The 27,938-nt window shown below is 52.5% G+C and overlaps 1 protein-coding gene across 3 annotated transcripts; it reads right to left on the bottom strand.

The window, feature by feature from the left end:
- Positions 1–206: 206 nt before the first annotated feature.
- On the bottom strand, positions 207–26,864 carry LOC130154296 (aryl hydrocarbon receptor-like). 3 transcript variants are annotated; one of them, XM_056350274.1, is made up of 11 exons: positions 26,714–26,864; positions 26,422–26,609; positions 13,600–13,706; positions 8,728–8,817; positions 7,665–7,770; positions 7,290–7,420; positions 6,261–6,463; positions 6,039–6,148; positions 5,564–5,705; positions 3,298–4,912; positions 207–1,827 (listed from the first exon to the last, which is right to left on the bottom strand). In XM_056350274.1, the coding sequence occupies exons 1-11, from the start codon at positions 26,752–26,754 to the stop codon at positions 1,672–1,674; spliced, it is 2,889 nt and encodes a 962-aa protein (XP_056206249.1). In that variant the 5' UTR covers positions 26,755–26,864; the 3' UTR covers positions 207–1,671. The 3 variants fall into 3 exon arrangements, with proteins under 3 accessions (XP_056206249.1, XP_056206248.1, XP_056206250.1); XM_056350273.1 differs by having other exon boundaries at positions 7,647–7,770; XM_056350275.1 differs by lacking the exons at positions 26,422–26,609; positions 26,714–26,864 and having other exon boundaries at positions 7,647–7,766; positions 13,600–13,616.
- Between the last annotated feature and the right edge of the window lie 1,074 nt (positions 26,865–27,938).

Genomic DNA, 27,938 nt, shown 5'->3' on the forward strand with positions numbered 1-27,938 from the left:
ATGCTTTGTCAGGTTTCTTAAAGGGTCACTGTACTTCCGATCTTTTGAACAGCCAATTTGTCTCATTCCATAGGATGCTACTTTGGGAAGGTAAGAGGGTTTTTTCCTCCACTGGAGTGGCATAAAAATAAATCTGTCAACTCATATTATATACATACATATGGGCTGTACTTATTTTCTGTGGGAAAATATCACTCTATCAGTACTTAAAATTAAGTCTCATTATACTTTTTTTTTTTTTAGCTTACTCAAAACTTTTTTTTTTTTACAGTAAATCTGAAATATTCTCCTTAGGTTAGGCAGCTCCATTACTTATCTGCAATCTTTTTAGGCACAGATGCAAGGTATGGCTTACATGACAATGCCAGCCTGCTCCTGCTGTTTGCGAATGACTCTGCTGCCTGCTCAGGTACTTCGGACCCCATCACCCAGGAGAAAATTTGCTTATCAGCCTACCTGGGCATGTCACATACAGTACAGCAATACCCAGGGTGTTTGCTACAGGAGCTCTAATCTGGATCCTAACAAATGGGAACATCTGGGACACAGGAAAAGCTGGGATGGGGAAGGACCAGTGCAACACAAGAACACAAATCAGGGTTCACTTTCTTTATAAAACAGGCAATATCTGTACAGTTTGGCCACAGGTGTCTGGCTGGAATGGCAGGATATTTAATATCAGAGGTTAAAATCTGCCTTCTCTCTCTCTCTTTTTTTTTTTTTTTTTTTTTTTAACAGACGAGTCTTGCATCTGTGTTGGATCATGCATGTAAATGCAAAGCTTTGGTAAGCTGGAGGACATCAGCCATCAGAAACCTGCCTGTCTTTTGGGGTGAGGGCTGCCTTGCACAGGCACCGCTGGGGACTACCAAACCATGGGAGCCAAGCAACAGCCATAGGAGCAGCCTATGTTTCCAAAAGCCTGGCAAAACGCACCCAAAAATGTACTCAGTTAACAGTGGAACTGCAAAGACTGGTGCGATGGAGAGCTTGCTCACTGGCTTCACAGCAAAGTGTGGGATTTGCCACACAAACATCACACCTTCAATGCAGAAACCTGGCTGGTGATAGAAAGCAAGCCTGTCTTTCCTTTCAGAGCAACAGTTAGTCTCCAAATGTAATTTAAAAGACTGCAGCAACCATAACAGGCCCCAACGTTTCTAAGTTGACTCCCAGTAAGATGTGCAAGCACGATGGGCAGACACTTGCCCCACCAGGGAAACACGAGTAAGGAGGTTGGGTGGGTAGGATGAGAGACAACAAGTGACAAATGTGCTCCAAGATCCTCCAGCTGACCAAGAGCCACACAACTCTTGAACACCATGAGATAAAGATGAGGCTGCGTGAACCGGCTGAACCCCATCACAGCCCAGCTTGCTCCTGTGCCCTAGGGAAATCTGCCTTCCAGCCCTGCTGCCTGTTACTGCACTCCCCAGGCCAGGGACACCTCCACAGAGCTGGCACCGGGAGCCTCAGCAGGGGCAGGATGGTGGGAAGTTGATAAAAATTTTTTTTAAAAAAAAAAGAAGCAAAAAGTCCAGCTGAACCAAAGCGACCAACTTCAATAGCAATGGCAGGACATGTGTGGCGGGGAAGGCTTGTCATCTACAACTTGAAGGCAGCTGCTTCCCCAGGGAATAGTCCTGCTTTGTCCATTCCAGTCTTTCTCTCCTAGAGACAGAAGTCACCGCTGGAGGCATGAGGGTGATCTGGCAGCGCTTCTGCCCGGGGATGTGGCTGGCAGGGGGGAGCCAGGCTCCCCCCCAGCATTGGGTGGTCTCCAGGGTGTCCCATGGGAGAGCTGGGCAAAACACAGCTGCTTTCGGGCTAGGAGAAGAGAGAGAAAACAGCGTGTTGAAGCATTTTGCAGGGTTTTACTAGCACTGGTCAGGCTGATGCCCAGAGGAGGCTGGTCGGAGGGGGAGCAGGTCTGCTCCTGCCATACCACCCCTGGTGGTACAGGGGCTTGGCAGTGACCCCATACAGGTCCCCACACCTTCCCCCAGGTCCTCTCTACAAATGCTGACCCACTGCTTCATTGACAAGAGACTGAAAGCACACAGAAAGCAAGTGCATCCAACCTCCTCAGCTAGCACTGACTTTCACCTACTGACCTGCTAACTGACCTCTGCAGAGCCTGCCCAGGTACCACAGCCCTGCAGCTCACTCATGAAACCTGTCTGTAGATCACCAGCACCTGGACTGCATCTGAAGCAAGCACCTGGGTCTTGCACCCTTGCTACACTCCTGGCAAGCCAAAACCACGCCAGCCACACAAGGCAGCCACCAGGCACTAGGGATGTGTTGGGGCTGTTCGCTGGTCCTACAAGCTCCCAAACCTCTATGCAGGGCCGGAGTCAAGTTCTTAAACAGAGCTAGAAAGTGCCTGGTATTGGAGGAGATGGATAACGGGAGGACTTGAGGTTAATGCAGAGATGCCTGTGAGACAGCAGGGCACCCCTCCAGTAAGAGAAGATGTCTGGCACGAAGCAACAAGCTGCCCTGGGGATAGTAATCACCAGAGCAGGGCTGGGTAAGCAGGGAGGCAAGACAGAACCCAGACATCTCACCCTGCTTGGTGGTGCCATGGGCTGGGGAAGCACCGCTGCAGGGACAGGCTCCTCCAGGACTTAGACCAGCTCTCCATGCTGCCAGCCCCAGCCCAGAAAGCTGATGGTCCTTACAGACATGCACAGCATCTGCATCAGGGAGAAGGGAAAGGGCCAGGCAGCTTTCACTCCCTATGCCCTCCCCAAGCAGCCCCGCTTTGGGCTGTTGGCCCCAATTCCAGGGGAGTCACTTGCGAGGACAGGCCCTGAAGGGCACTGTGACACTCAGATCCAAGGCTGCAGACCTCGCCTTGTGATGCTGGAGGGCTAGCACCAAGCCAGACAGGCTCTCAACAGGGGTTGTGCGCAGGCCAGGGTACACTTCCACAAAGGAAAAACCTTATGGTACAGAAGATCTTCATCTCACATGTGCTTTGTACCACCTATCAAAGCTTACCAGCACATGGCTGGAAAAACTCCCTGTACAGAAACGGCAATTAAACAAACCATATGGAAATCAGACCCAGAGACAGCCACCTTCTAAAGGGAAGAACCCACACTCTGATGTTCTGCTCTTCAACTCTTAGTGCAAAGGAAAGCTCCTAAAGTCTTCCTTTCTGGCCGCACACCAGCTAGACCAAGGCGACTCCTGTCTACCAACCAGACAACGCATGCCTCCCTGTACTGAGACCCGCAGGAAATACCAGCCCAGAAAACACTGAGCACAAGAGTGGAGAAAGGCCCTTACCCTGCGCCTGCTCTCCTGGCACAGTGTGGAGGCGTATGTCCCGTAGGAGCTCACAGGAATCTCCAGAGGGCTGCCGATGCTCCCAAAGCGCCCTGCAGCTGAGCTAGAAAAAGGGTGCTGGGGCATGGAGGGAACAGGGCTCAGATGCTTATCAGGAATAAGCTCGTATGAGGAGGGGGAGAAAAGACTGGAGTATGGAGCTATCTCTTCCTGGGATCCCCCACTGCTGCTGCCCACAGTTTCAGCGCTGCATAATCTGTTCAGGTTTAAGTGTACTGCTGGCGCCCCAGGCCCTGGACCCAAGCAGCCCTGGTGCTGGGAGATCAAGTCTTGGCTGATGCCATAAAAAGCAGGCTGAGCTGGGGACCCCAGGAGCGGGGAAACATAGTCCTGCCATGGGCTGGGGCTGCTGCTGGGAAGGAGGTGTGGAGTGGAGTCAGGGCTGTGACTGCACAACCCATTCATCAGCAAGTGACGGTGTTTCGGCTGGCTGGCCGGTCCCACACGGCCCTGGCTGGGCAGGGAGAAGGACTGGCGAGCATCTTCTTGGGTGGGCGGCATGGCCAGGAAGTCACCCTCCAGCTGCCGAGCACTGGGTGGCTCCTGCAGGCAGGGATCTGTTGAGGGTGAGCTGGGCATCTTGTCCCATGGGGTGCCCCATGTTGGCTGGAGGAAGCGGAGCAGAACCTCCTCCCCAGCTGGCCTCCACTGCACGCCGTCACCCAGCTCTTCCCCCTCAGCCAGCTCCGGCAGCAGCGGGGGCGGCTGGCCCGGCACCATGTGGAGGGGCTGTTCCCACAGCGGGGCGGGGGGCTGGCTCGGGGCAATGTTGGGCTGCACCACATGCTGGGGCAGGTACCGCGTGTCCTCATTCTCTGTGTGGGCCTGGTATGTAGCAGTGCCTCCACCTGGGCTTGGGGATGTGCCTGGCAGGGGGCAGACCTGTTGCCCTTCCTCGTGCTTGTTCACCAGAGTTGCGTGGATGTAGGAGAGAATCTCGTTGCTGGCCAGGCAGTCGTTCAGGGACCGGGTGCGGTCAGGGTCCATATTGACCATCACCATTTTCTCGTCCAGCAGCAGGAGCTCCAGGTCCTCAGCATTCAACCCCAGGCCCTCCAGTGCACTGAAGAGCTCATTGTTGGAACAGCTCTCGTCACTCTTAATTGAGAGTGAGTCCAGAGTGGCCAAGAGTGGGTCCTCCTGCTGCACATCCACCAGCTCCTCTTTGAGGCTGTCCCCCCTTGAAGAAACCGGAGCAGCGCCTGTACTCCAGGTATCTCTTCCTGCATCCAGCAAGGACACATCCTCTAGGTGGTCCACAAAACTGCTGCTGAAGGAGTGGTTAGATGTGGGAGCTGGATGGGAGGCGTACACTGCCTTGTCCTGTTGCATCATGGCACCCAGCAGAGAACTGGGGTCAACACCATTCTTGTGGGAGCGCCCTCCATGGGTTTGGGTGGTCTTCTTGGACTTGCTGGTTTTCCCTTTGCTCTGCAAAGGGTCGTGGAAGCCCGGGAGAGGGTAAGCGCTTTGGTATAAGAGCGCCTCTCCTGTAGCAAAGGTAAAGGGAAGATGCATGGACCGTTTCCGAAGGTGCTCTCCTCCTTCTTCATCTCTGCAGGGCGGGAAGAGGAGACTGTGGGTTGCACGTGCACAAACACACCCTGCAAAGTGCTTCTGCAATGGATAACTATGATTCCTTCAAGCCAAAGCCCTTTTGCTCTGACCAGCACACATGTGCTGAGCAGAACCACACACACATGCATTTATGTACAGCTACACACACTCATACATATTTTTATATACACACACACATAAACCCACATATCTTTAGCATAACCAAGATGATACATAAAACACAAAAGGTAACAGAGCTCTGCCAGGCCCAAGTCACACCTTTTCCCTTCTCATCTATGCTGCAGTCACCCCTTAGGACAGGGATGTCAGGCTGCTGCTATACAGCAGCCACATTTGAGGTCCTTGCTATTCCTGCACCCACATGTCCGTACAGCTGCTGGAGAGCCACCACCAGTCTCCCCAGGGCAAGCCTGGACCGGCACCCAGTACACCAGGGCAGGGGTGTGAGGTTGCCTTGCAGAGGGGGATATGACTGAACAGCATCAAAGCACAGTATCCTACAGCTGCTCCTTTAAAAGGCACAAGAAACAATGACAAATCAAACATCTTGCCCTGCTTGGGGCATCCCAGAGCCCACACTGATGGAAAAAGTCACATCCCAGCCTGGGCTGACCCAGACGGCACTTACACAAGGGGTCTCTGCGTGACAATGATGTACTCAGGCTTGCCGTTCTTGTAGACGAGCCGCGCGTTGGCCTGCACCCATTTCCAGCGATTCTCCTTCGTCAGCAGGCGGAAGACCGTCAGGCCACTCTCACCCGTCTTCATCACTGTCAGGAGGAAGCACGCATGCTGAGGGCTGTCAGCACGTCACCAGAGACAGAGCTGCCTCCAGTGACACTGCCATTTCCATCTGGGATCATAAGCAGGTGGGGGTCATAGCAGCAGCATGGCTGGCACATGCAGGGGACACCATCCCAGCTAAATGCCCCTCACTACGCTCCACCCTAAGCTCCCCACAGTGGCAAAAGCATCACAGTAAAGCATAAAGCAAAGCATCCTATGGGAAGAGAGCTGCTGGGTTCAACGTGGCAGCCAACAGAGCTGCTCATAGTCCCAGCCCACTCATCAGCCTCAGAGGCGGGCACAGAAGGGACTCTTACTTCTGACGTGGTTCTCAGCACAGTACAGCATGTCAGCAGCATGGACAAACTGGTAGCCGGTGCCACACATCCGCAGCTCCGCCTCAGTGTAGCCCAAAACGATCTTCCCCCTGTGAGAGACCGAGAATGCACCCAGCCCAGAGGCAGAGCTGGGGTGGGACATCACCCAGGCAGGGTATGGAATGGCACACTGGAAGCCCCCAAATCAGTTCTGCTGCTTACTTGGCATCACACGCCAAGGGGGTGAAGTCCAGCTTGTGCTTCGTCCTGAAGATCATGTTCTTGGTTCGGATCTGCAGGATGGATGGGGGCTGCAAGGGTGTGGAGATAGCGAAGAGAGCAAGCTGGGGTGGCAGTATGGACCCGTCTTCAGACTTTTTGTTCTGCCCATGAAGGAACTTCAGCCTGCCTTGAAGGTTTAAAGCCTGGGAAGAGAAGTCACACAGTGTCACACAGAAAATTGGATGGAGAGAGAAGAGAGGGAGGAGAGCTGCATGGAAAGCAAGCCGTCTTGCTGCAGAGTTGATGCAAACAATCCTTGTGACTAGTCTCTTGCAACTCCAGTGCTCCCCACTAAAATACGAGGATCAAAGGGATCCCACGCTGAGCTCCCCACAGCAGCAGCCCACTGCTTTCTTCCCCTGCAGCTGCTCACTGCTGGCCTGGGGCTTGAACACACGGCAGTTGCAGGACAGAGCACACGCTGCAGTTGCATCAGGGCATCATGCAATGCACCAGCTGCTTTGCATTATAACTAGGCTATTTCACAGCCCCATCAGGAATCATAGATTGCTTGTAAACAGGGGACAATCAGGACTCTTTGTATTGAGTTTCCAGACTAAAGCAGTATGAGAAGGAGAAACAGGGCTGCTGAACCCATGGTTATGAAGGCAAGAACCCCATCAACTTGCAGCAGAGAGGAGGAGGAATGAACACCACCCACGTGGTCTCAAGACATGCCCTTAACAAAAACCTAGCAAAACGTGTAGAGGAAAAGCACTTTTTGTTCAAGATTCAGCATCTCTGTGAGGAGAGGAACAAAACCCACATGGAGAGGCTGTAGGTACAGACAAAACCTACGAAAACCAGCAGAAATACCTCCTTGTTGAGACAGACAGGTGCTGTATATGGCAGAAAGGAGTGCTGCGTCTTTCAAAGCCAACTTGTATGCTTCAGTAGTGGCACGAACCCCCTGGGGCAAGCCTGCACCCCCCTCCTGCTATGGAGGTCACAGCATGGGTCTGTACTCACCAGGAAGCCGGAGGAATTATCCAGGAGGCAGCGAAAGCGGCACACGAAGCTCCTTTCCAGAAAGGAGGAGTTTTCTGGGGGCAGTTGATCTGGTTTGTAGGCGACAGCAGAAGAGCCGAGACTCTTCCCCCCTGGGAGAGAGAGGGACTGAGAAAGGAGCAACAACGATCCCCCCCAGCGAGGGCTGGAGGGCCCCAGCATCAGGCACTGCAATAGTTTGCACAGCACAGCAACAGAAACTTGGGGAAAGCCATAATGTTTGGATGAAGCCGTGGCAGGGAGCTGGCCTCCCCAGTCTATGTGGGGAGCTACACATCTTGTGCCAACCAGGATGCCTGGCTCCCAGCCTCTGTTTACCTTCTGGAGAAGGCTCACCCTCGGGTGCGTGGGATGGGTTGAGGGCCCAGTGGAGGTTGCGTCTGAATTCCTGCTGGTCCTCGGTGTGGATCAGCTCGAAGACGCTCTGGTGCATGACATCTGTCTAGAGGAAAAAAGCAGCGTGTGAGCTCTGCAGCCTGTCCCCAGGCACTAGTTTTCACATCCCACTTGGAAACAGTCTGTCACAGCCCCAGTTGGCCATATCTTATCCAGTTTCCCTGGTTGCTCAACTAGGTCCCTGGCTGAATGAGGTTGGACATCTTCCACCAGAGCTAATGCTGGTGTGAACAGACAACATATCTGGCTCTAAGGACGCCTTGCCCACGTTGAGGCAGACCTCCTCCCCATCCTAAAGAGCCACTAGCATCTGCAATACAGCTCCCCTCTGATACACTCATCTCTGTAATGTGGTGTCCTTCAAAATCCTAGTGCTGACTTACAGGATGAGATGAAAGCATAGGTTTGGGAATAAACCAGCAGCAAAGCCACCCCATCCCACCACTGTTTTCGAGAGAGCAAGGCATCTGCTCCGGGACTTGCTCGCTCTGCCCAGGTGGACAATTCTTATCTACCCCAGATGTTGGGGAAAGCCAGATGTGTGGGAGCAACACCAAACCACAGTAATTAAGTAGGTAAGTCCCACTTCCCCGTAAATCTGACCTAGTGCCTTCCAGCTTACCCGGGTGCCCAGATAACCACAAAGCATTGGAGCCATATGGGATTTACCAGGGGTCAGCCAGAGGCAAACTGGGTAGGGAACCCCAGACATCTCCCCATGGCATCTCCCTCCCACAGCGGGGCCATGAACCTCATAGCCCATCAGGGTGGCTGGTGGAAAGCATCTGTGGGCTACCAAAGTTGCTTTGATGCCTCCCAGTGACCACAACTGGCAACACGGGGTCCAGATTTACAAGATGAAGGAAAAGCCCCATGCAGCCACCCAAGACCCTGTGATCCCTGCAGAGCTTCCTCCCTGCAAGGAACTTGGGGCTATTCTCCACCACCAAGGAAGAACCCACTCTGCATACCCACCGCGGCAAGTCAGAGGTGTCCCACCAACCTGATGAAATCCCAGATAGTCCTGTATTGTATGCGAGGAGTAAAATATCAGTCCTTCTGATGTAACCACCAGCACGAAGCCGTTGAGCGCCTAGGAGAGGGAGGAGATCAGCAGGTACACCCCATGCTCTCATCACCCTTTTCTGGCAGGATGGTGAGCCTCATTCTGCTCAAACACTGGTCACCCAAGTCCTGTCCGGTCCCAGCTAGCAGGCAACTGAGCCACTGCTCCACCAAGAGAAAGGTGTAAGGCAGGAGACAAAGCACGGGAAGCCCTGGAAGGAAAGGACACCCTTCCCAATGGCATCTCGCTGTTGTAACCATGGGTACTGCCCTGGCTCTCACGAAATCCTCCAATGCACTGGTCAAGCAGCTTCTTTTCATACTCTTCCTGCAGGGTGGGAACAGCACCAGGTACCTCCCTCCTTGCAATTGCCTCTACACACGTACCCTGCCACGATGCCAGAGCACGTGTGCCTAAAACACAGGTCTCTGCAGCCCTGACACGTCTGCTTTACCGAGCAGAGGTCAAGGCCTGCAGCTCATTCGCAGGTTTTCCTCTGCTCTGCCTTGCTTGAATAAACTCCACCAACTGAAGGCTGGCTGGACAAAACCGGGGATCAACACCGGCAGAGCTGTTCTCACCGTGAAAACAGATGGTACCTTCTGCTGGGTTTCTCTGAGGTCACGTAGCTCTTCTGTACAGCTGCCCAAGCGTATCCTAATCCAAACTGATGGAAAACTTTGCTTCCATCCCGGAAGTGTTCACTCAGACTCAGATTTGGACATTTATACTCATCCTATGCGAAGAGCAAATACAAATCTCAGAACTGCTTGCAGAACGAAACCGGACACCATCAGGCACTGGTCCATTCTGGTATTCTGGCGGAAACAAGCTTTTCTGACAACCTTGAATCAAAACAGCGTTTCATGTCGGCTGCATTTAATGTTGAACCGCATCTACCTGGGTGGCTCTGCTCACGTGGTTCCCGTCCTCCCCACCACCCAGGAGGGTCTGGGCAGCTGCACGTGGCTTAGGACAGCGTGAGGCTGGAAATGCAGCAGGGGGATGTTCAGTGAAGAGCAAACCCACCGCAGATGGCTGCGTGCTGCCAGCGTTGGCTGCGCATTCCCTGCTGCTGCTTGGCCCATGCGGATGGGGATACTCCTGCTGGTTTGGGAGAAACCCACCCAGCTCCTGCCTTCATTTGCATCCCTCCTGTCCCTGCCAGGTGCCAGGGGAGAGACCTGGAGAAAGACCGTGGCATGCCTACCTGGGCTGTCTATGGACAAGGAACAAGGCAAGAAAGGTGTTATCTCCATTGCTCTCTCCCTCCTCCAGCATCCATCAATCACCCTGCGGTTGAGGTGGCCAACCCAATGCTGCAAAGAGCCTTAACCAGTGAAAATGGGAAAGGTGAAAACTAAAGAATAAGAGTATGGGTTTTGAAACCATAGCAAAACCATCTGATTTCTGAAAAGCCATTTTCTTCCAAAACAGGAGGGAGGACAGGCTGAGTCTGATCCCTGGACTTTGGGGAAAACCACAGAATCACTGGTCGACCTCAGAGCACCTTCTCCTTCCGGCAAATAAATTATTCACCCCAAACTCACAACCAGCAACAACCTGCTGCAAGGCACTCATCCACCCTGTACAGCACTGTCCTTCCAAAGCACCACACAGCAGCAAAAGGACCACGCATCCGTGGTCATGGCGAAAAGGGATGTCTGCAGCCACCTGTGCCTGGGATGCATGTGTTAGCCACAAGATGCTCCCAGCCATGCTCCTCTTCCTCTGGAGCTCTCTCTCTGCGTGGTGTGCAGATTTACACAACGGCAACAGTCTGTCCTGGAGCACACGCTCATTCGTGCATGCCCTCCACCCAAACAGGCTGAATGCTGTGCTCTGTTCTCACAAAAGAAATACTCAAGCTGCTTCACCCATGCAGGTTTGAAGCGCTAAACCTGCCCCACAGAAAACAGCAAATGCAGCCATCAATCTGAAATTTCTGATGCATTTTTAATGTTACACAACTTACATATTTTACAGTTCACTGGCCCTTCCATCCTCTCCTCGAGCTCCAGGACTGCAAAGTCAATATCCAAGGGAGCATTGCATTTCCTGGCAGAAACGGACTGAGCTGCTCAGAGCCTTCGTCTTCCTCAAGAAGGGCTCATCCCTCAAATTTGGGAAGTAATTTGGGTGTTTTCTCTGAGCGAGCAGCCCCAGGGCTAGCAGGGAAGGACACGGTAGAAGGGACCAGGGTGCTGGCTGACAGTGTCCTTTGCACCTGGAGATCCATGCAGTTTAGAAGGTGCAGAGGAGCTTCCCTACCAGTTTGGGAGTGTAGCTGCTGTCCCAGGAGCCCTGGCTTTTCATCCCTGTTTTCTGGCACCAGGCAGGAGCTGATATGCAGAACATTGCTACCACAGGCACCAGCAGGATCCAGGGGAGTAGCCCTAAGTGCTGCAGGCACACAGGCACCGCACCAACCTTTGCCAACCATGGGGAGCAAGCCTTTCTGGCACAGAGCCCCATGCTTTGAAGACCTTGTCATCACCTTGCCAGGGCTGGGAGCAGGTCCATGGGAGTCTCCCCCTGACCCTGAGTGGAAGGCATCACTCTGTGACTCACTTTTCCCCAGCTCTGAAATGAGCCCGATAGACTTCCAGTAAGCACCTTCAAGCCCATGATGCTGCCTAAGAGCAATGGCCATGAAAACCCAAGGAAATCACCAGTTTAGCTTCCCAGAAGCTGCACAGCTTTCACTGTCATGACAGCACTACCCGGACACCCCTCCCTAAGGGCAAGAGGTCCCCATGGGGACACTCCTGCCAGCCTGAAGCAGGAGCCCTCTAGAAGGCAGGGATCTTCCTGCAGCACAGACCCCAGAAGCCCCATGGCTGTCCAGAGCCAAAAATGTCTTGTACCACTGACTTGGCTGCAGGCAGGGAAGCCACAGTAGCCAGCCCTGGCCTGTTTCCCCCACTTTGTAATGTATAGACATCAGGATTAATTAGGGTCTAGCGTGTAGTCTCAGCCAAGTCCAGCTATTGTTGCTGCCAACTCCTGTTTCATTGTCCAGGTCGGTGTTTCTCCCCCCTCGCCTTCCCTTTATTCTGGGCACAAACGCTCTCTCTATTTACTGGGATTGACCTCAGTGTGTGGGAATCTGCTGCAGAGGTTAATTAGTGCTGCGAAATGCACTTTAACCCTTGAGCAGCTTCAGAGGCATTACTCTGCTGCAGCAGGAGTAAGCAACATCTTGCAGCACTCTCTTCTTCCCTCAGGGCACTGACCAGCAGGCAGATTCAATACCCTGCAGCCAGCAGTGTGTACCTGCATCACCGTGCACCTGGGCAGAGATGCTCCACTCAGTTCTCAACCTTGCTAAGGTCTTAGTACTGTTAGAGGGATTTTCATGCTCAAACTCAGTTTAAGTTACCTTCCTCTTGCTGAGATTGCTCCTGGAGAGAGCCTTGGTCAAAAGGCCAGACCAAAAAAAGTAAAGCTGGGAAATTAGGGGAGGGGAAGGGAAGAATCTGGGTGGACCAAGAGTTGAGACAAAGGAAGTTTGGATGTCAAAGGTGACACACCGGGTGGCAGTAGTTGTATAAACATGTAGGAGCGTTTCCTTGGGGCGCAGAGGCAGGTCCTGACTCCCTGCCACATCCAGCAGCATGCATACAGACCCCCGGGAGAGCCAAACCTAAACCCAGAGCATTTAACACCCAGCTCAGTACCTCTAAAAGGATGACATCAAACTGGGAGGAATTAATGAGTAGGACATCAACCCCCAGCATTCTCTGCCAAGCACCGTTTTGTTATATCCACAGCAGAAAACCCTCAGGTTTTTGGTTATTAACCAGCCTAGCTTTAGCATTTCTCTCACTAGACACAGATCCTGGCTCCCCAGCTCTCAAGCAGGACAGTAATTACACTTACTGTTGAGTGAACTTTCAGGAGTTGGGGCTGGCCAGCGTGCTTGGCCCGCTCTGGACAACAGCTAGGCAGGGGACAGTGCTGCAGCCTGTGCTTTGGTGCCAGGCGGGAAGGGGAGACCTGCGTCCTTGCAGGACCTTGCGCTGCTGGAGTCTGACCTCTTCCTATTCACTGTGCACAGGCTGTAGACAGAAGGTCATCTCCTGGCGTCTCTGAATAAACCATGGAAGCAGCAGGCTCAGCCCAGCCACGCTGCAGCATCGCCAGCGTCGCCTCCAGCATCACCAAAGGAGCCAAATATATGCCTCTCGTAGAGCTCCTGGGGTACAGCCACATACCCTGTGTATATGGGCTGAGCATATGGCCCATCAGCACCTGTCTAGGTGCTCAGTGTCATGCATCACTGCCTGAAAATCAGGGAAGACTTCCATGACATTTTCTTCCCTATTTTCACCAGCATTTGAGAAACACCCCTAAGTCGGCACCAGTGTGCTCATATCAAAAACCAAACTTAAAACATCTTGCTCTGCTTGGCTTCCGTGTTACACCTATGGCCCATTTACATGAGAGGGCAGAGAAGCAGAAGAGCTGAAACTCTGTGCTCAGAAATTCAGCGCTGCTTCCACCCAGATGGAGGGTTTATTACACACAGCCAATTTACAGATGGCAATTTTCTCCAGAAAGGACGGGAAAATGAGGGGGGAAGCAACACAGTTTCTGCCCCAGGGACCTAAAGAGGTCTTAAACCTCTGCTCAGTCAGAAGCACTATGAGCTACGCCACGTGAAATCACTGCTGCACCAAAACACCCTGAAATCAACAACAGAACAGCCTGCTCTTTGGGTAAAATTCAAAGGAGCTGGAAAGGGGAAAAGAGGAAAATCACTCGAAGGCATCTGCCAGGGAGAGGAGTCCAACGAGGAGCACTAACCTGCAGGAGCAGCTCACCCTCCGGTACTGCTGCTGAGCCCGGACCTGCTCCGTTGCCGCAGTCTCCGTCCCTCTCCGCTTCTTTGGCACCATGATTCTTTAGAGCAACTGCACAAAGCAAAGGGAAGGGACTTCAGTGCTGCAGTAACACACGCAAGACACCACCATGAACTTCCAAAACATGGACCTGGCTGCAATGCTGGACAATGCTGTGCCAGGGGAAGCTGTGATGTAGTTGGCCCTTTGCTTCACCCCTCAAAAGAGATGATTTTAATAGAACTTTTCCCCATCTTCCAATACCCTCAACTTCCCCCCTCCCCTTCCCCGCCACTCTTAGACCTTTAACAACCTACCAGTAAAGACCTTAAAGCCACAGGTCATGAAATCAGATAGGCATCAGCAGAATACCTATGAGGTCCTGTGTTTACTAGCAGTTACTTGCAATCACCAGCCCAAAAGGACATGTTCAGTGAGCTCACCAGCTAGCAGTCTCCCTTATCATTTAGCAGTAGCAACCATGGAGGTCCCCAATCCCAGCCTGGACACAGAGTCAATGCCTCACACCACTCCTTGCAAACAGCAAGAGCCAGCCCTTGGTGCCAAACCACGCACACCCCGCTGGCTCTCGGGGCATGGCAGCAGCTCTGGTCTTGCTGGGGGAGTCACTGCACCCAGCATGTCTTTGTGGTGCTGTACTAGAACTGATCAGCTCATGCACGCCCTGACTGCAAAGGACAGCAGACCAACAGCAGCAGAAGTCTTTCCTACATAAAAAGTGTTGCAGCAAACCTCACCCTTCCAGGACAAGGAACATGCTGTTTTGAAGGGTACAGTCCAGATAGCCCAGTCAATGATGTCACATTACAGTTCAGCAGCATGGCGAGTTTATTGAATCAAATTAAGGCAAGCCACAGCTCACAGTAGGAGAAAAACAACATGGAAAAACACACACGTGGATACAAACGTAGACACCCGAGATCACTGGCAATGTGATAGTGATCAATGCACAATAAACACGGATGAGGAAATCCATCACTCAGTCCAACTAAAAAGATGCATCTGTAAATTTTGTACTGTAGTCACCCAGAGAACAAATCCGAGGGATATTTCAGCGTGGATAATATTTAAAGAGTAAGATAACAACAAGCCCGTGCATGGCAGGCCTGTCCAGGAGACAATGGAGATTGCAGCAAAGCCAGGAAGCTTCTTGCAAGCACCATTGGGACAGAAGACAGCATCTGGCCACTGATAAACTGGCTGCTCCTACCAGTACCTGGGAGGAAAGGTGTGAAGCACCAGCAGGTGCTACCACTGCAGCCTGCCTGGTGCGCTCCCTTGCTCCTGCTCAGGGAGAGCAAAAGCTCTTTGGAATTTGCCTTTCCCAGCTCCTGTGCTACACATGCCAAGGGGCTGCCATGCTCAGACGCAACAGGAGCATCAAGTGGACCCTGGAAGTAATTTAACACCCCATGAAGCTGTCAGCGGGAGCAAAGCCGCAAGCTGAGACAGAGCAGCAAGTCAGAAGGCACAACACACCAGCCACCAGCACGTAAACAAAACCAGGCTCATAATGCTCATCTCACCCTGTGCTTTGCCAAAGCAGCTGCCGAAGCTCAACACCTCCATCTGCGTGGAGCAGATCCTGAAGGAACGAAGCACCTGCGTGCAGAAGCTCATGGGCAAGCAGCTTCCCAGCCGCTGCAAAAGGCAGATGCTCCAGACGCATCTCTGAGCCTTCCAGGACCACGAGGTCTGAAGCTGAACCCAGCAGAACCTGTGTTTGCAGGGCACCCACGAGCGGAGGGACTGGTTCGGTCTCCAAAGCGGAGTCCCCCCATCTGTCAGCATTTGTCTGCTGGGAAGCCAAGCACATAACAAAGGCACACCACCCTCTCTTCTACCACCACGGCTCACCTTCCGTCCCAAAGTCATCCGTGCCCTCAGCAGGCATTTGCCAAGCACTGGCTCACAGGTGGGTAGGAGCAAGGAGGAATGCTGCAGTCTGCAGAGCCTCACTGGTACACATGCGAGGCTTTTTGGGGTAAATGTTCTACACCAGACACAGGACCATCCCAAAGATTGACTCTGCTCCATAACCAAATGCAAAGCACGTCCTGGTTCTACTACTGATTTTAATTAAAAGAAGAAAAAAAAAAAAAAATTGTATGGCAGTGAAACCTCTGCTTCTGGTAGGTCTGGGAAATTCCCCTTGGGCTCGGCCTGCACAGATTATTTCAGGAGCTATTTGAACGCTGAGGGGCTGGCATCCCAGGACTGAAGTTACAGCAGGTGTTTGTACAACAGCATGTCAGTCCAGAGCTTGCTGGGGCAGACATGCACGCACTGCCACGTCCCGGCTGCTCCCCCACCCTGCACACCATCCCGCTGCAAACGCTGCTGCCCAGGGACTGCCTGTGGTCCCTTGCCCGGGTCAGAGACCACCAAACCTGCCCAAAGTCCTGGGTATGGGCGGGCTACCGGGTACAGCAGCATGCAAGCACGGTGGCCGCAACACCCAGGCAGGGTCCTGTGGTGTGGAGGAAGCAGGTTTCTGGCAGCGCCTTTCCAGCCACTCACTTTTCTGATCCCTGGGAGCAAAATGTAGGAGCTATGAATTATTAAAGGTCTTCAGTCCTCCTCTGCTAGCTCCCAGACTGCTGTGCTGGAGGTGCAAGATAAAAATAAACCTGGATGATAGCAGAGCAGCGAAAGGGTGCTGCCCTCTGTTCAGAGGTCTGGTTTAATGGTTTGATGTTTCACTGCAAAAGGAAAGCAACCACTGCCTAAAGCCAGGCTTTGCTATCACCATCTGTGCTGCCCCTAAGCTGTGGGGCTGGAGGAAACACATTAAAAATCGGAGGATGGCCCACTGTCCTCCGTGCAGGTGCCTGCCACTAAATCCAGCTTGCTCCTGGAAACAGGATCAAGCCACTGGGGCCAAGGGGTTGCTTTCATATAAATCGGAATCTCCATGGGGATTTTCCAGTGACCTTCACCAAACAGCATGTTTTCCATCCGAGCCACCCAAGGAACCCCAAAGACGACATGCTCTTGGCTGGGGACATCTCAGGCTGGCCTCCTGCCTGGTGTCCCCCGGCTTTGTCTCTCCATAAATAGCCCTGCGCAGCCCCTCGGGTCAGCAATTCAGCAGAACTGTCGCAGCGCATCAGGCTGACGGAGCGGAGACGAGCCGGAGAGCCACCGCGGCATCCTCCCCGCCTGGCCGGCTACCCCGGGGAAGGGCAAGGCAGCAATGGGGCAAGCTCAGCACCAGGGAAAGGTGGCCTTCCCGACAGAGCGCATGTCTTCATGTCGGTGAGGAGACAAGGTGCTGTCTTTGCCCTCACTGCATTACTGGGAACAGGTATTTGCAGGGGGGGGAAGAAAAGGCAAAAAAAGGGAAAAAAAAGAAAAGAAGAAAAAAAAAAAAAAGAGAGGGAAGTAGCTTCTCCTGGGCTCCCTCTCTCATGCCACCAGCATCACCTTTGCCGCTGGCAGCGGTAGGAGGAGGAAGGTGAGGACAGAGAAGTCAGTCACCTGAAAGCAGCAAGGCTTGCACATTTTTCTTGCTATTTCTTCAAAGAAAAAAAAAAAAAAAAAAAAAAGGAAAAAGAAAAAAAAAGGAAAAAAAAAGGAAAAAAGGGAAAAAAAAAGAAAAAAGGAAAAAAAAAAGAAAAAAAGGAAAAAAAAGAAAAAAGAAAAAAAGAAAAAAGAAAAAAGAAAAAAAAGGAAAAAAAGAAAAAAAGAAAAAAAGAAAAAAAAGAAAAAATAGAAAAAAAAAGAAAAAAAAAAGAAAAAAAAACTTCTGCCAGGACCTGCAGGCTATTTTGCCACAAAAAGCTTTTTAGCTGAGAGCAAGAAAATCTCTCCCCGCCTGGCCCCATCTCCGAGACAAGCCCCCTGCCCACCTCTGCCTCCCCACAGGGGGATGTTTTCTGCATGGTGGTGGTCCTCACGCACAGGTGCCCACATTGCTCACCCAGTCTCTGCTGCCTGGCCCTGTGCTGTCACCCCCCAGGAGCAGCAGGGCTGAGGGGGGCCAAGGGAGTGGATTTCCTCCCTCCATCTCCAGGAGGGTGCTTCCCCCGGCACCCAGCCTGGGAAGCTGTTTCACGTGATGCTGAAGGGACACCTCGCCGCCTACCAGGTTTGCCAGTGAACTCCTGAACCTGCCAGGGCTTTGCAGACCTGAGAAATATCGGCACCAACAAGCGGGTATTAACATTTTTGTGAGGATATCTCCCAGCCCCCTTCCCTCCACACGGCAAGACCTCCACGTGGGAGCAGAGTTTTGCATTGGCTGCTGACTGTGAAGGAGGAAAACGAGACGACTCTGTCCCAAACCCACTCCAGGCATTGATGCAGGGAAGGCAGCAGAAGGAAACCCAACGGCTTCATGGCTCTTCAAGAGCAGTGAGGGGTCGTGTCTCCCCACCACTGCTGGCATCATTTAAAGGCGGTGAGAAAACACTAGACCCAGCTGCAAGTAATGGCAGAGACATCTGCATGGCAGTTATTAGTCTGAGCAGGACCTGCCAGGGGAGAGGGGAGTTTCGGTAATGGTGCTCCCTGCAAGCATTCTGCCATAGAGCTCAACACCCTAGCACACATCAGTCATTCTCTGGGGGAAGGAGAGACTGATTGATTTATTTATTAATTAGATTGCCTACTATCCACCTCTCTCTGCCATTTGTGCCAATTCCCTGAAAAGCAGGTCCCCCACTCACATGGGAATAAAAACCTTACTACGAGATACCTCCAGATCTTCCTTTCCCACCCACCTCTTCAACTCCAAGACACAGGCAGATGGACCTGCAGCTCTGCTGTTCTGTACACACCCTCTTACGTTAAATAACTCCTCAAAATTGTTTTCCTGCACTTTACTGCAAAGAAGAAATACAATACTGGAAATCTAAAAAACACCCTCTGGGTTTCTTCTGAATAAACTAGAAGTTTTTTCATGTTTAATATAAACTTTTAATTTAGAAGAGTCACACAGAAATGTGGTTTTGCCCGCTCTCAGAATAATACTTTCCTTTAAAAATAAAAAAGGGTGGGGGTGTCCCCGTAACATAAGAAATGTTTTGCTGATGAGCTCACATGGGTCCCAGGTTCCCTACCATCCATCTCCCTCCTCCCTCGGCTGGGCAAGGTCTCTCTGCTAACAAGGGCTTGCATTGCCTGCCGCCCTCCCTGGAGGCACTGCCCTGGCGATCCTCCAAGACCTGCCACATCCACCCCTGAGAGCAAGTGTATCCAACCTAAAAACGCCAAGGGAGAGCCCAGCCCTACGCTTCCAGCACGACACATGAATTCTGCAGTGCTCCGGTGAAATCAGCACAGGAGCTTTCATTTCCACCAGTGGGAAGCCCCCAAGTGACACAGCTGTGTCTCAGCAGGAGCATGCAACGCAGAGAACAGCAGCATGATACTAAGGGAGCAAAATTTGACCAAATGCCACCTTGATTGCCACGCTCAAACTGGTGGAAAGTTAAACTGCTGTTGTGAAGGCAGGTGAAGTACTGCAGCCTCCTCTTTGGCATCTCCGATGGCACCTTACGCTGTCAGCTTGCCAAATCTGATCACTGCTCCGTCATTTAATCCACATGTTTTACAGCAAGCTTACACATTTCCAACTGTTTTGAGAAGCAAAGAACAGAAACATGCACTCAGTAAAATGTATCCCATTCTGTTTTGTTTTTTTGGATCTTTGGAGGTTTTCTTTTTTGTTACTGTTGAGCATGAACTGAGCTCTTACCAGTCAATTCAAAATTATTCCACTTCCACATAAAAGGAAAACTTAGTGGATATAGCCAGCAGCTCCTCCGATGAGGAGTGTCTGAAATGCGTTAGAAGGAAAGAGCATAATGGAAATGGTGAGAGAAGCAGGCAGAGATTTGCTGAAACTAAGCAGCAGAGCCATCTCCTCCCCAGCTTGATGAACCATCAGTTCAGATCTCACCGCTGAGCTGTACAAAGCCCATTTTCTAGGAACTAGCAAATACTTCTTGAGTTTCTCTTTGCTTATTCATAATGGATATTATGGTCTTACTTACCATTTCATAATACCTGGCCCAGCTCCCCGTTGACACAAATTTCATTAAATAGATGAATTATTTATCCCTTGCCTGAATGGTGTGGATATACCACCTTCCGTCAACATGTGTGGTGAATAATGGATGTCCTGTTAAAAGATCTAATTGCACTTTTAAAAGCAAGGAGGCTTTGACGATGTATAGCTTTCTGTCGTGTCACCAAAGGCACTTGTCTCAAAGGGAGAAGCATTTGCAGAGGTTTAAACCAGGATAAAGATGACAAGGACCTGCCAGGCTTTCCCTCCTTCCTGCAGCATCAATAGCAGTGTGAACTCTCCCGCTCCCACCACTCATTCCCCAGGAGCTTTAGGTGTGCATTTCCCACCTTGGAACCTTAATCTGGAGTTTCTTGCCAGCTCTGCTCCCACACCTGCGTTTCTAGGAGCCTTGAGAGACCTGAGCTGCTGGTGGGCAGCAGAGCTGGCAGCCATCAAGAGCCCAGTGCAAACCCCAGGAACCTCTGACAGCTTCCTACCAGCTACTCTCGTGAGAGCCATGGAGAAGTATTTGGCAGGGAAAGCACACAGTGGGAAAACTGCCTACCTAAGGGAAGTCACAAGACTTTTCCAGCTTAAATTGCTCCTCCAAGGCCAGCTCATTACCTAGGCAATTAAGAGAACAGGACTAGGCTTTATTTTCTTAAACCGTGCCTTAGGCTTTATTGCTACAGCTATCTGCAGTACGTGGCCAACAGCTCATAACGTGGGAGAGCAGACCAAGTGAACAAACGAGCAACATTACTCATCTCTAAACACATCCAGAAATGCACGTCCCAATCTCAAGACCTCACCTCTAAGCAGAAGTTTCAGGGGCACTATTATATGGTCTATAATAACTATGTAATTTAAAGCACTTTTCCAGTCTGACCCAACTGCCAGGGAGCAGCTCGGGCACTTTTTGGGCCATCACAGCTCTAGCAGTAACTGTCTGGATTTGTACCATAGTTTAAAGGGTTAAGCTCAGCCCTGAGGCTGCACCTCGATCCTACAGGTGGCCAGCTAAGATTTTAAGAGGACTCCAGGAAAACCCCCAAACCCTCAACACCCGCAGGAGTGTTATTTTTTAAAAAACACATGAGAGAGGCAAACTGCTTCAGTTTTGGATCCACGACACTGACCTTCCTTCCATATAAAACATACCATGCATAGCTCAAAATCACATACAGCCCAAAACGAAAGCTGTGCCTCCTCTCTGATCCGCGATGACAGACTGTGCAGCTGATAATCCATCTTGAGCCAAAAATTTCTAACGCCACAGTACATGCCAAGGTATTTTCCTCCTCTCCTCCCAGCCAGCGATGCATCCAGAGTTGCCCAGAGGATGTGCCTGGCTGCTGGCAAGCCCAGCTCTGTGGGTAGGATGCTGCGTACAGGCAGGGGTGCATCTGCATCCCTGAGGAGCCCCATTTCAAAGCAGAGACAGCCCCTGACCGGCTTACAGCAAGGCTCAGCAGGGGGGCTCAAATGCATCTCTTGGCATCACGGACTGAGCTTCTCTTACCCCTGCTCCTACAGTTTACAAACCTTAGACGTAATTCAGAGCCTCGGGAGAAATCCTGTGAAACAAAGGCTGCAGGTCAATTGCTGAATGTCGGTGCCAGAGTGACCACCCGAAGCCAAATGGCCGTGTGCCAGGCAGCGTGCTGCCTCCTCCCCAGGTGCAGTTTGGGGAACGGCTGGAAAAGCCATGCTGCGTTGTAGCCCTCCAAAACAGCACAAGCCCATGAAAGCCCAGCTGAGGTCATTTCAGGTGACTGCAGAATCCTGGCAAAGCCCCAGTGTGCTGGCACTTGGGAACAGAGCCATGGGGACACAGGTCTGTGAGAGGCACAGGACCCCCTGGGGACACCGAGCTGGCCTGCAAGGGCAAGTGAGTGCTCATCGGGGGCTAGCTTTCACACTGCAGAAGCGCCAGGCTGCCTGTAGGATGAGAAGCAAAGCTTGGACAACCTTCCCAGCACACTGCAGGAACAAATTGTGAGAGATACTTCTCGAGACTGAGCCCTTACCCATTCTGAGGCCTGCCAATTGTCTTCCCACCAGGTGCTTAAGTGGACCAAGCAACACAGATGTTATCCAACAGCCACATGACAAGGTATCTTTGAGGCATCTTCCTTTTTTTCAAACAAATCATCAAGCAGGGTGAGACCCAGCGACAAACCTTCCCCTGGAGCATCTTCCCTTCTCTCCCCCTTTCCAGAAGGTGAGGGAGGCAGAAGAAATGGGGACCCCCACATAAGCCAGCAGTGTTTGCCAGGCCCTAGTATCAAGGGGAGGAACAGGGAGGGATTACAGGGGAGCAGCCTGCCAGGCACCGCCGGGCTAAGCCGCTGGCGCTCATCTGGTATGACGTGCTGTGCAGACCCCGGCACGGTGGCACCGGCTGCCCAACAGCAGGACACGGGGGCTAGGGGTGAGGGAGGGCAGCATGGCAGGAGCAAGGCGGCTTGGCTTTGCTGCACTGCTCCAAGGACAGTCCTCAGCACCAGAGGGGAGAGAGGAGAGGGCTCCTGGGCTCGGGGGGAGATGCAGACCAGCATGCCTGGCTCCTCAGCTCTGGGCAGTGGCAGCCCTGCAGCACACTCCCACCCCTCCCGAGCCATACACGATGAAAAAGCCTCCTGCAGGACAGGGAGGAAGGTTAAGGCGGTGAATGAAAATTAAAAATATTTGTCTCACCAAGGAGGAATAAAAAATTACAGCACCTGGGGGGGACTGTTGTGAAGGAAAAGAGACCTGGATAGGAAAGGAGAAGGTAGAAGCCCGTCAGCCACTGATGTTGGGATAGGACCCTCGATTTGGGAGCCAGCTTCAGCTCCTTTTGGTCCTCCTGGTCCAGGCTAACGGTGCTGGGTTCAGGTCAGTGCCACCTCACCCAGCAGGATGGGATGTGGGATGGGCAGGGCTGGGCTGGACCATCAGCCTGGTGAGTCCGCCAGGGAGGCGGGACTTCTCTCCCAACGTCTCCAGCTCTTCCGTGGCCCGGCTCCCCCACCTCCGTTCACCTCTGTCATGGTGAGCAGCGTTCCCATGGGCAGCATTTGTATGCACTTTGGGCTGCAAAGCCAGGCAATGGGGTAAAAGAAATGCACCTGCACGTCTTGCAGAGGACAGCAGTGCTGCTCCATCACAAGAGAAGCCCTTCCACCATGCCACAGATCAGCCCTGGCATGGTGGGGTGTGCTTGCCAACCATCCTCTTCAGCCCTGTGCCATGCCACAGGAAGATCTACTGTCCTGGGGCAGACACTCTGCAATCCCAAGACATTTTGCTTCTCTGTATCCTAGGGGCCAGAGGGTCCTTCAGATGGTCAAAATCAGAAAGAACCTCCCGTCTGACATCAGGACGCCTGTCCACATGACTTATCCCAAGACTTGTCTAAACTGTGTTTTATCAAGTATTACCACACAAGACAAAAAGCAGTGCCTCCTTCCAGGAGGAGACCATTGCAAAGAGCCAACATGGCCAAGAGCCCTCCTTCTCCAGAGATGCTGAACACACATGGCAAGCACCTGGCACTGAACTGCATCCCAATTGGTTAAATGGAAAAGATTTGCCAGACCGCAAAAAAGGAACGGATTTAGTAAACAAACACACGGATGCTCTGGTCCTTGGGACTTTCAAAGACCTGTGGAAGATCAGCACCTGGCATCAGGGGCTTCACCTCAGAGACACCCAACCCAGCACTTGGCATGACAGCCTGAGGAAATGTTTGTTTAGGCAAATAACCCTGCTTAACAAAGACAATGTTTGATGATCTCTAAACAACTCCAAAGATTAAATGACAAAACATTGAGCAGCCTTAAATCCTCTGTTTTCCATCACCTAGTTGCAGGCCTTTAGTCGTGCTCCCAGACAGGCAGAAAGGGAACAGGGGCAGTCATATGAAGTGTAAAAATCCCCATGTGCCAAGGAAAAACATGTCTCTCAAAAATCAAAGACCTCTTGGCAATATGTCCCCAAACTGATGTTCAAAACACCGCTGTTCAGACAAAAGCCCACGCAGATGCTTCTCGCACACAGTATCTTGACCATCTCTGACAGCTAAACATCAGGTTTGCTTCCAGTGCACAGTCAATCCACCCCGACCTGTGCAGATCATTTACATTACAGTGCAATCTAAATGCAGGTACATGTTTCAAGAGAGCTGTGAAGCCTGCTCTGCGTTTTGAGGAACGTATCATATGGTCAGAAGGTGATCAGGAGCCTGAAACAAAACGACAGAAGCTCCCAGAGTTTCTACCAGCGACCAAGATCTAGAAACCATTCGCTTTTTGATCACTTAAGCCCATACAAACTTCCCCATACAACGATGCATAAATCAAGATGCCAAAACGACATTAAAAAATAATTAGTTTTCAAATAGCCAGGAGGAGACATTTCTGGCACCCAACAAATTATTTAAGATGGGCTGGAGAAAAGGCAGCTGGCATAAACCTGCTGGGTGAATTGCTGTCAGCGATCATCGGCACCACCCGAGACCTGCTCCAGGATGACATGCTGCAAGGATGTTTCTCCTCACAAGGCATGGCAGCACACCCCAGTTTCTGCCCTTGCTTTTCCTTGATCTTCTTTCAGGGAGCCCTCAAGCAGGGATGCACTCGAGCAACGGAGGTGCCAGTTCCTCCTTCCTCCTGCGCCAATACAAGGGTTTGCACCGCCTGTTTCTGAGCTGCCTCCAGACAGCTCTGGGACAGGCTGAATGCTCTCAATAAACACAAAAAGACCCCATACCACTCGTGTTTTATGATACAATCTCACCTGAGACTTGTCAGCATTCAGCAGCTAAAACTATCTCCTCAGGATCCCATTTCACATTTCCAAGGATGCTGAGCCAGAGTGGGAGCACAGGAGCTCACCCGGCTCGGCAGTGAGCAGGCAGGCAGAGCCCAGCCACTCCAGCCATGTCCTAACTTTATTCCCTGACAGACCTAGGGGAAAAACCCTTAAACATGCAGGTGACCAAAAAGAAAGAAAAAACAAAAAGGAGAAGAAGGAATAAGCAGAGTATTTTGAACAGGAGCCTTCCTTAAGGTGAACTTCATCTCAGCTCCAGCACAACTTGTCAGAGAGCAAAATCACTCTGGCATTTGCATCAAAAGGAATCAAGTCACTTAAAAAAAATCCGATTTCGTAGATGGGGTGGGATTGCCCAGAGCTCCTTTTAAGGATGTTTTTTTAAAAAAATAGCTCTGCCATCACTATTTGCATCTAAAAGGATGGGAAAGCCCATTTTATTACAGTGACCTGCCTTGAATCGGGCAGAGGCAGGTACCATCCCACGGCTTCAGACACACCAATGCACTCCACGGTTGGAAGCCGGCACCACGAAATCAGATTAGATGGAATGACAGAAAAGGCAAAATGAGAAAGAATCTCAAAATGAGGAATTTTGCAGTTTCTCACAATGCAAAACCGAAGTAACCCACCATGTGGGGATGCAGGAATGGCACACCCCAGGACACACAGCTCTAGCAGGGTGCTTGTGGAGCAGTGGGACTGTGTCCTCTGGGCTCATCCCACGCTCAGCTTTTCCCGGCTGAGCGGGCACAGCATCCCAGCACAATCACCCTGAAAAGGGCGACAAGCCCCAGAGCAACTTCTGCTGTGACGCTTTGCAACAAGACCAGCCGTTTCAAACCTGCTGATTTAAGGAATCACTACCACTCCTCGTTTTGTAAATTCGTTGACTGGTGAACTTTAAGTTATTAATATTTCAGGGGAAGAGCAAGGCCTGCACTGCGCCATGGACTCCCACCCCATGAACAAGTGTGCTCTCATGGGGTAGGGAGCCTTCAGAAACACCAGCACCACGCTGGTCCTCCTCTGCTTCAGAGCACTGTCACAGACGATGGGTTTGGGGCAACGCGTTCATCATTGCAAAGGCTGATGCAGTAGAGCTCCTTTCCAGGGCAAAACCAGCGTGGAAAACACAACCGATACAGTCAAACAAACAAATTGACCTGACGCTGCAAGGCAAACAACTCCTCTCTGAGGCCATTCATTTTTCATTTCACCCCCTCGCCAATCCTACAAGCAGGGTTTAAAAAGAGAATGGAAAAGGGGAAAAAAAATCCCAAACAAAACAAACCACGTTCAGTACATTCAATGATTTGCAATTAAAAAGAGAAATTATGGTGTTTCTGAAGTCATATGCAGCATTCCCAAGCCACTGCTATTTCATTAGGCAAATCCAGGGCTGCACAAATACCCTCCTGTGGGCTCCTATTAATTACAATCATAGCCCAATGGAACACAGTCGTGCCTTTAACACGACCTGATTTAAACGGTTGCCAAATAAACTGTAACCACATCACAGGTAATTACTATTCATTTTCAGCACACTAAAAGTATTTCACTGGTCTATTATAACGGGGGAAAAAAAAAAGTCACTGGCACGGTGAAACTTTCCAACTGGGCTGCACAACACACCGCTGCCCTCCCAGCTGCGCCCGCCGGAGCCTTTGCCCAGCACCACGCAGAAATCCAGCCGAAACCTCAATTCTCTACTTGGGCAGAACCCCCAAACAAAACCAACTTCATCTCTCCAGATCCCTCGAATTCCGAGCAAAGTGCGAGCTCTGCTTTCGCCCAGGCGCGATGCATCCTGAAGCCTTGAGGCTTATTGCAAAGCAAGAAAATCTGGGGTTAGAAAAAGGGGGAAAAGCAGTTCTCGGGAGGGAAGGGGAGGGATGCCGAGGGGGGGATGCTCCCGGCGCGGTGCCTTACCGCTGAAGAAGCTCTTGGCTCGGAGGTAGCCGGCGCTGAGGCGCAGGACCGACAGCTTGTCCAGCCCGGCCACCACCTCCTCGGGGAAGGGCAGCAGCCCCGCCAGCCGCTCCAGCTCCCGGTTCAGCCGCTCCCGGTGCCGCTTGGACGGGTTGGAGGTGCCGCCTTCGGCCGGCCCCGGCCGCACCCTGCCGGGCAGAGCCGCGTTACCGGGCGCCGGTCCCGGTCACATCCGTGTCCGCCCCCCCCCCGTCCCCCCTCCCCGGGACCCTTCCCCTCGCCGCCCACTCACGCCCGGGGCACCGGCTTCCTCCGTTTGCGACCCGCGTACATGGCCGGGGCCGGCAGCGCGTCCCCCGGCAGCCGCCGCCGCCGCAGAGCCCCGAGCGGGCTGCGGCCACCGCCGCCCGGCCCGCAGCCGCCCGCGGGGAGAGGGAGCGGGGCCGCCCCGCCCCCGCCCCCGCCCCGGGAGAGGAGGGGCTGGGGGTGGGGGGGAATGGGGATGTGGGGGCTTGAGGGCATTAGGAGGTGATGGGTGGGCGGGTGTGAGTGAGTCGCGGGCTGGGGGGGGGATGTGGGAGATGATGGGTGGTTGGAACTAAGGGGGAGACGTGGGTGTGACGGCTGGTGGATGGAGGGTAAGGAGGGATGGTGGGTGGGTGGGGGTAGGTGGGGATGTGAGGTGCTGAAGGGCATTGGGAGGTGAGGGGGATGTGGGGGGTGGCGGGTGGCTGGAGCTAAGGAGGAGAACATGGGGGCGATGGGGGGTAAGGAGAGATGATGGGTGGATGGGTGGGTGGGTGGGTGGGGGTAAGTGGGAATGTGGGGGGCTGAAGCGGATTGGGAGGTGAGGGGGGTGATAGGTGGTTGGAGCTAAAGAGGGATGTGGGGGTGATGGCTGGTGGATGGGAGTGAGGGGGGATGTGGGGAGAAGGACGGGTGGGTGGGGGTAAAGGGGAACATGGGAGATGATATGGGGCCGACAGGGACTGGGAGGTGAGGGGGGATGTGGGGGGCTGAGGGGAATTAGGGTGTGAGGGGAAATGTGGGGGGCTGAGAGGAGGATATGGGGGCAACAACAGCTGGATGGGAGTGAAGGGAAGAAGGGGGTATGGGGATGATGGGAGGGAGGTGGGGATGGGGGCAATGACAGGCAGGTAAGCAGGGATGTGAGGGGCTGAAAAGGAACTGGGAGGTGAAGGGGACATGGCAATGACAAGGCAGATGGAGGATGAGGGGAGGAAGCAGAGCTGTGATCCCCACCACCCACCTGGGCGAGCGGTGGGAGCACTTGTGTCACTGCATCACCCTGGCATGCTGGGATGACTGTCAGGGTGACTGGGTGCACATCAGTGTGCATGTCCCTGCGCATGAGAGCGCCTGTGCACATGCGTGCGTGGCAGTGACACCCAGGAAGCTGTGCGTGTGTGTTGGCATCACAGGTGACCATGCCTCTGAGCCCCACCGCTGCACAGGGCAGTTGGGGGAGCAACAGGGGGACACTGTCACACCTCTGC

The sequence above is a fragment of the Falco biarmicus genome, chromosome 8 (assembly GCF_023638135.1).
Source record: "Falco biarmicus isolate bFalBia1 chromosome 8, bFalBia1.pri, whole genome shotgun sequence".
Taxonomy (NCBI): domain Eukaryota; kingdom Metazoa; phylum Chordata; class Aves; order Falconiformes; family Falconidae; genus Falco; species Falco biarmicus.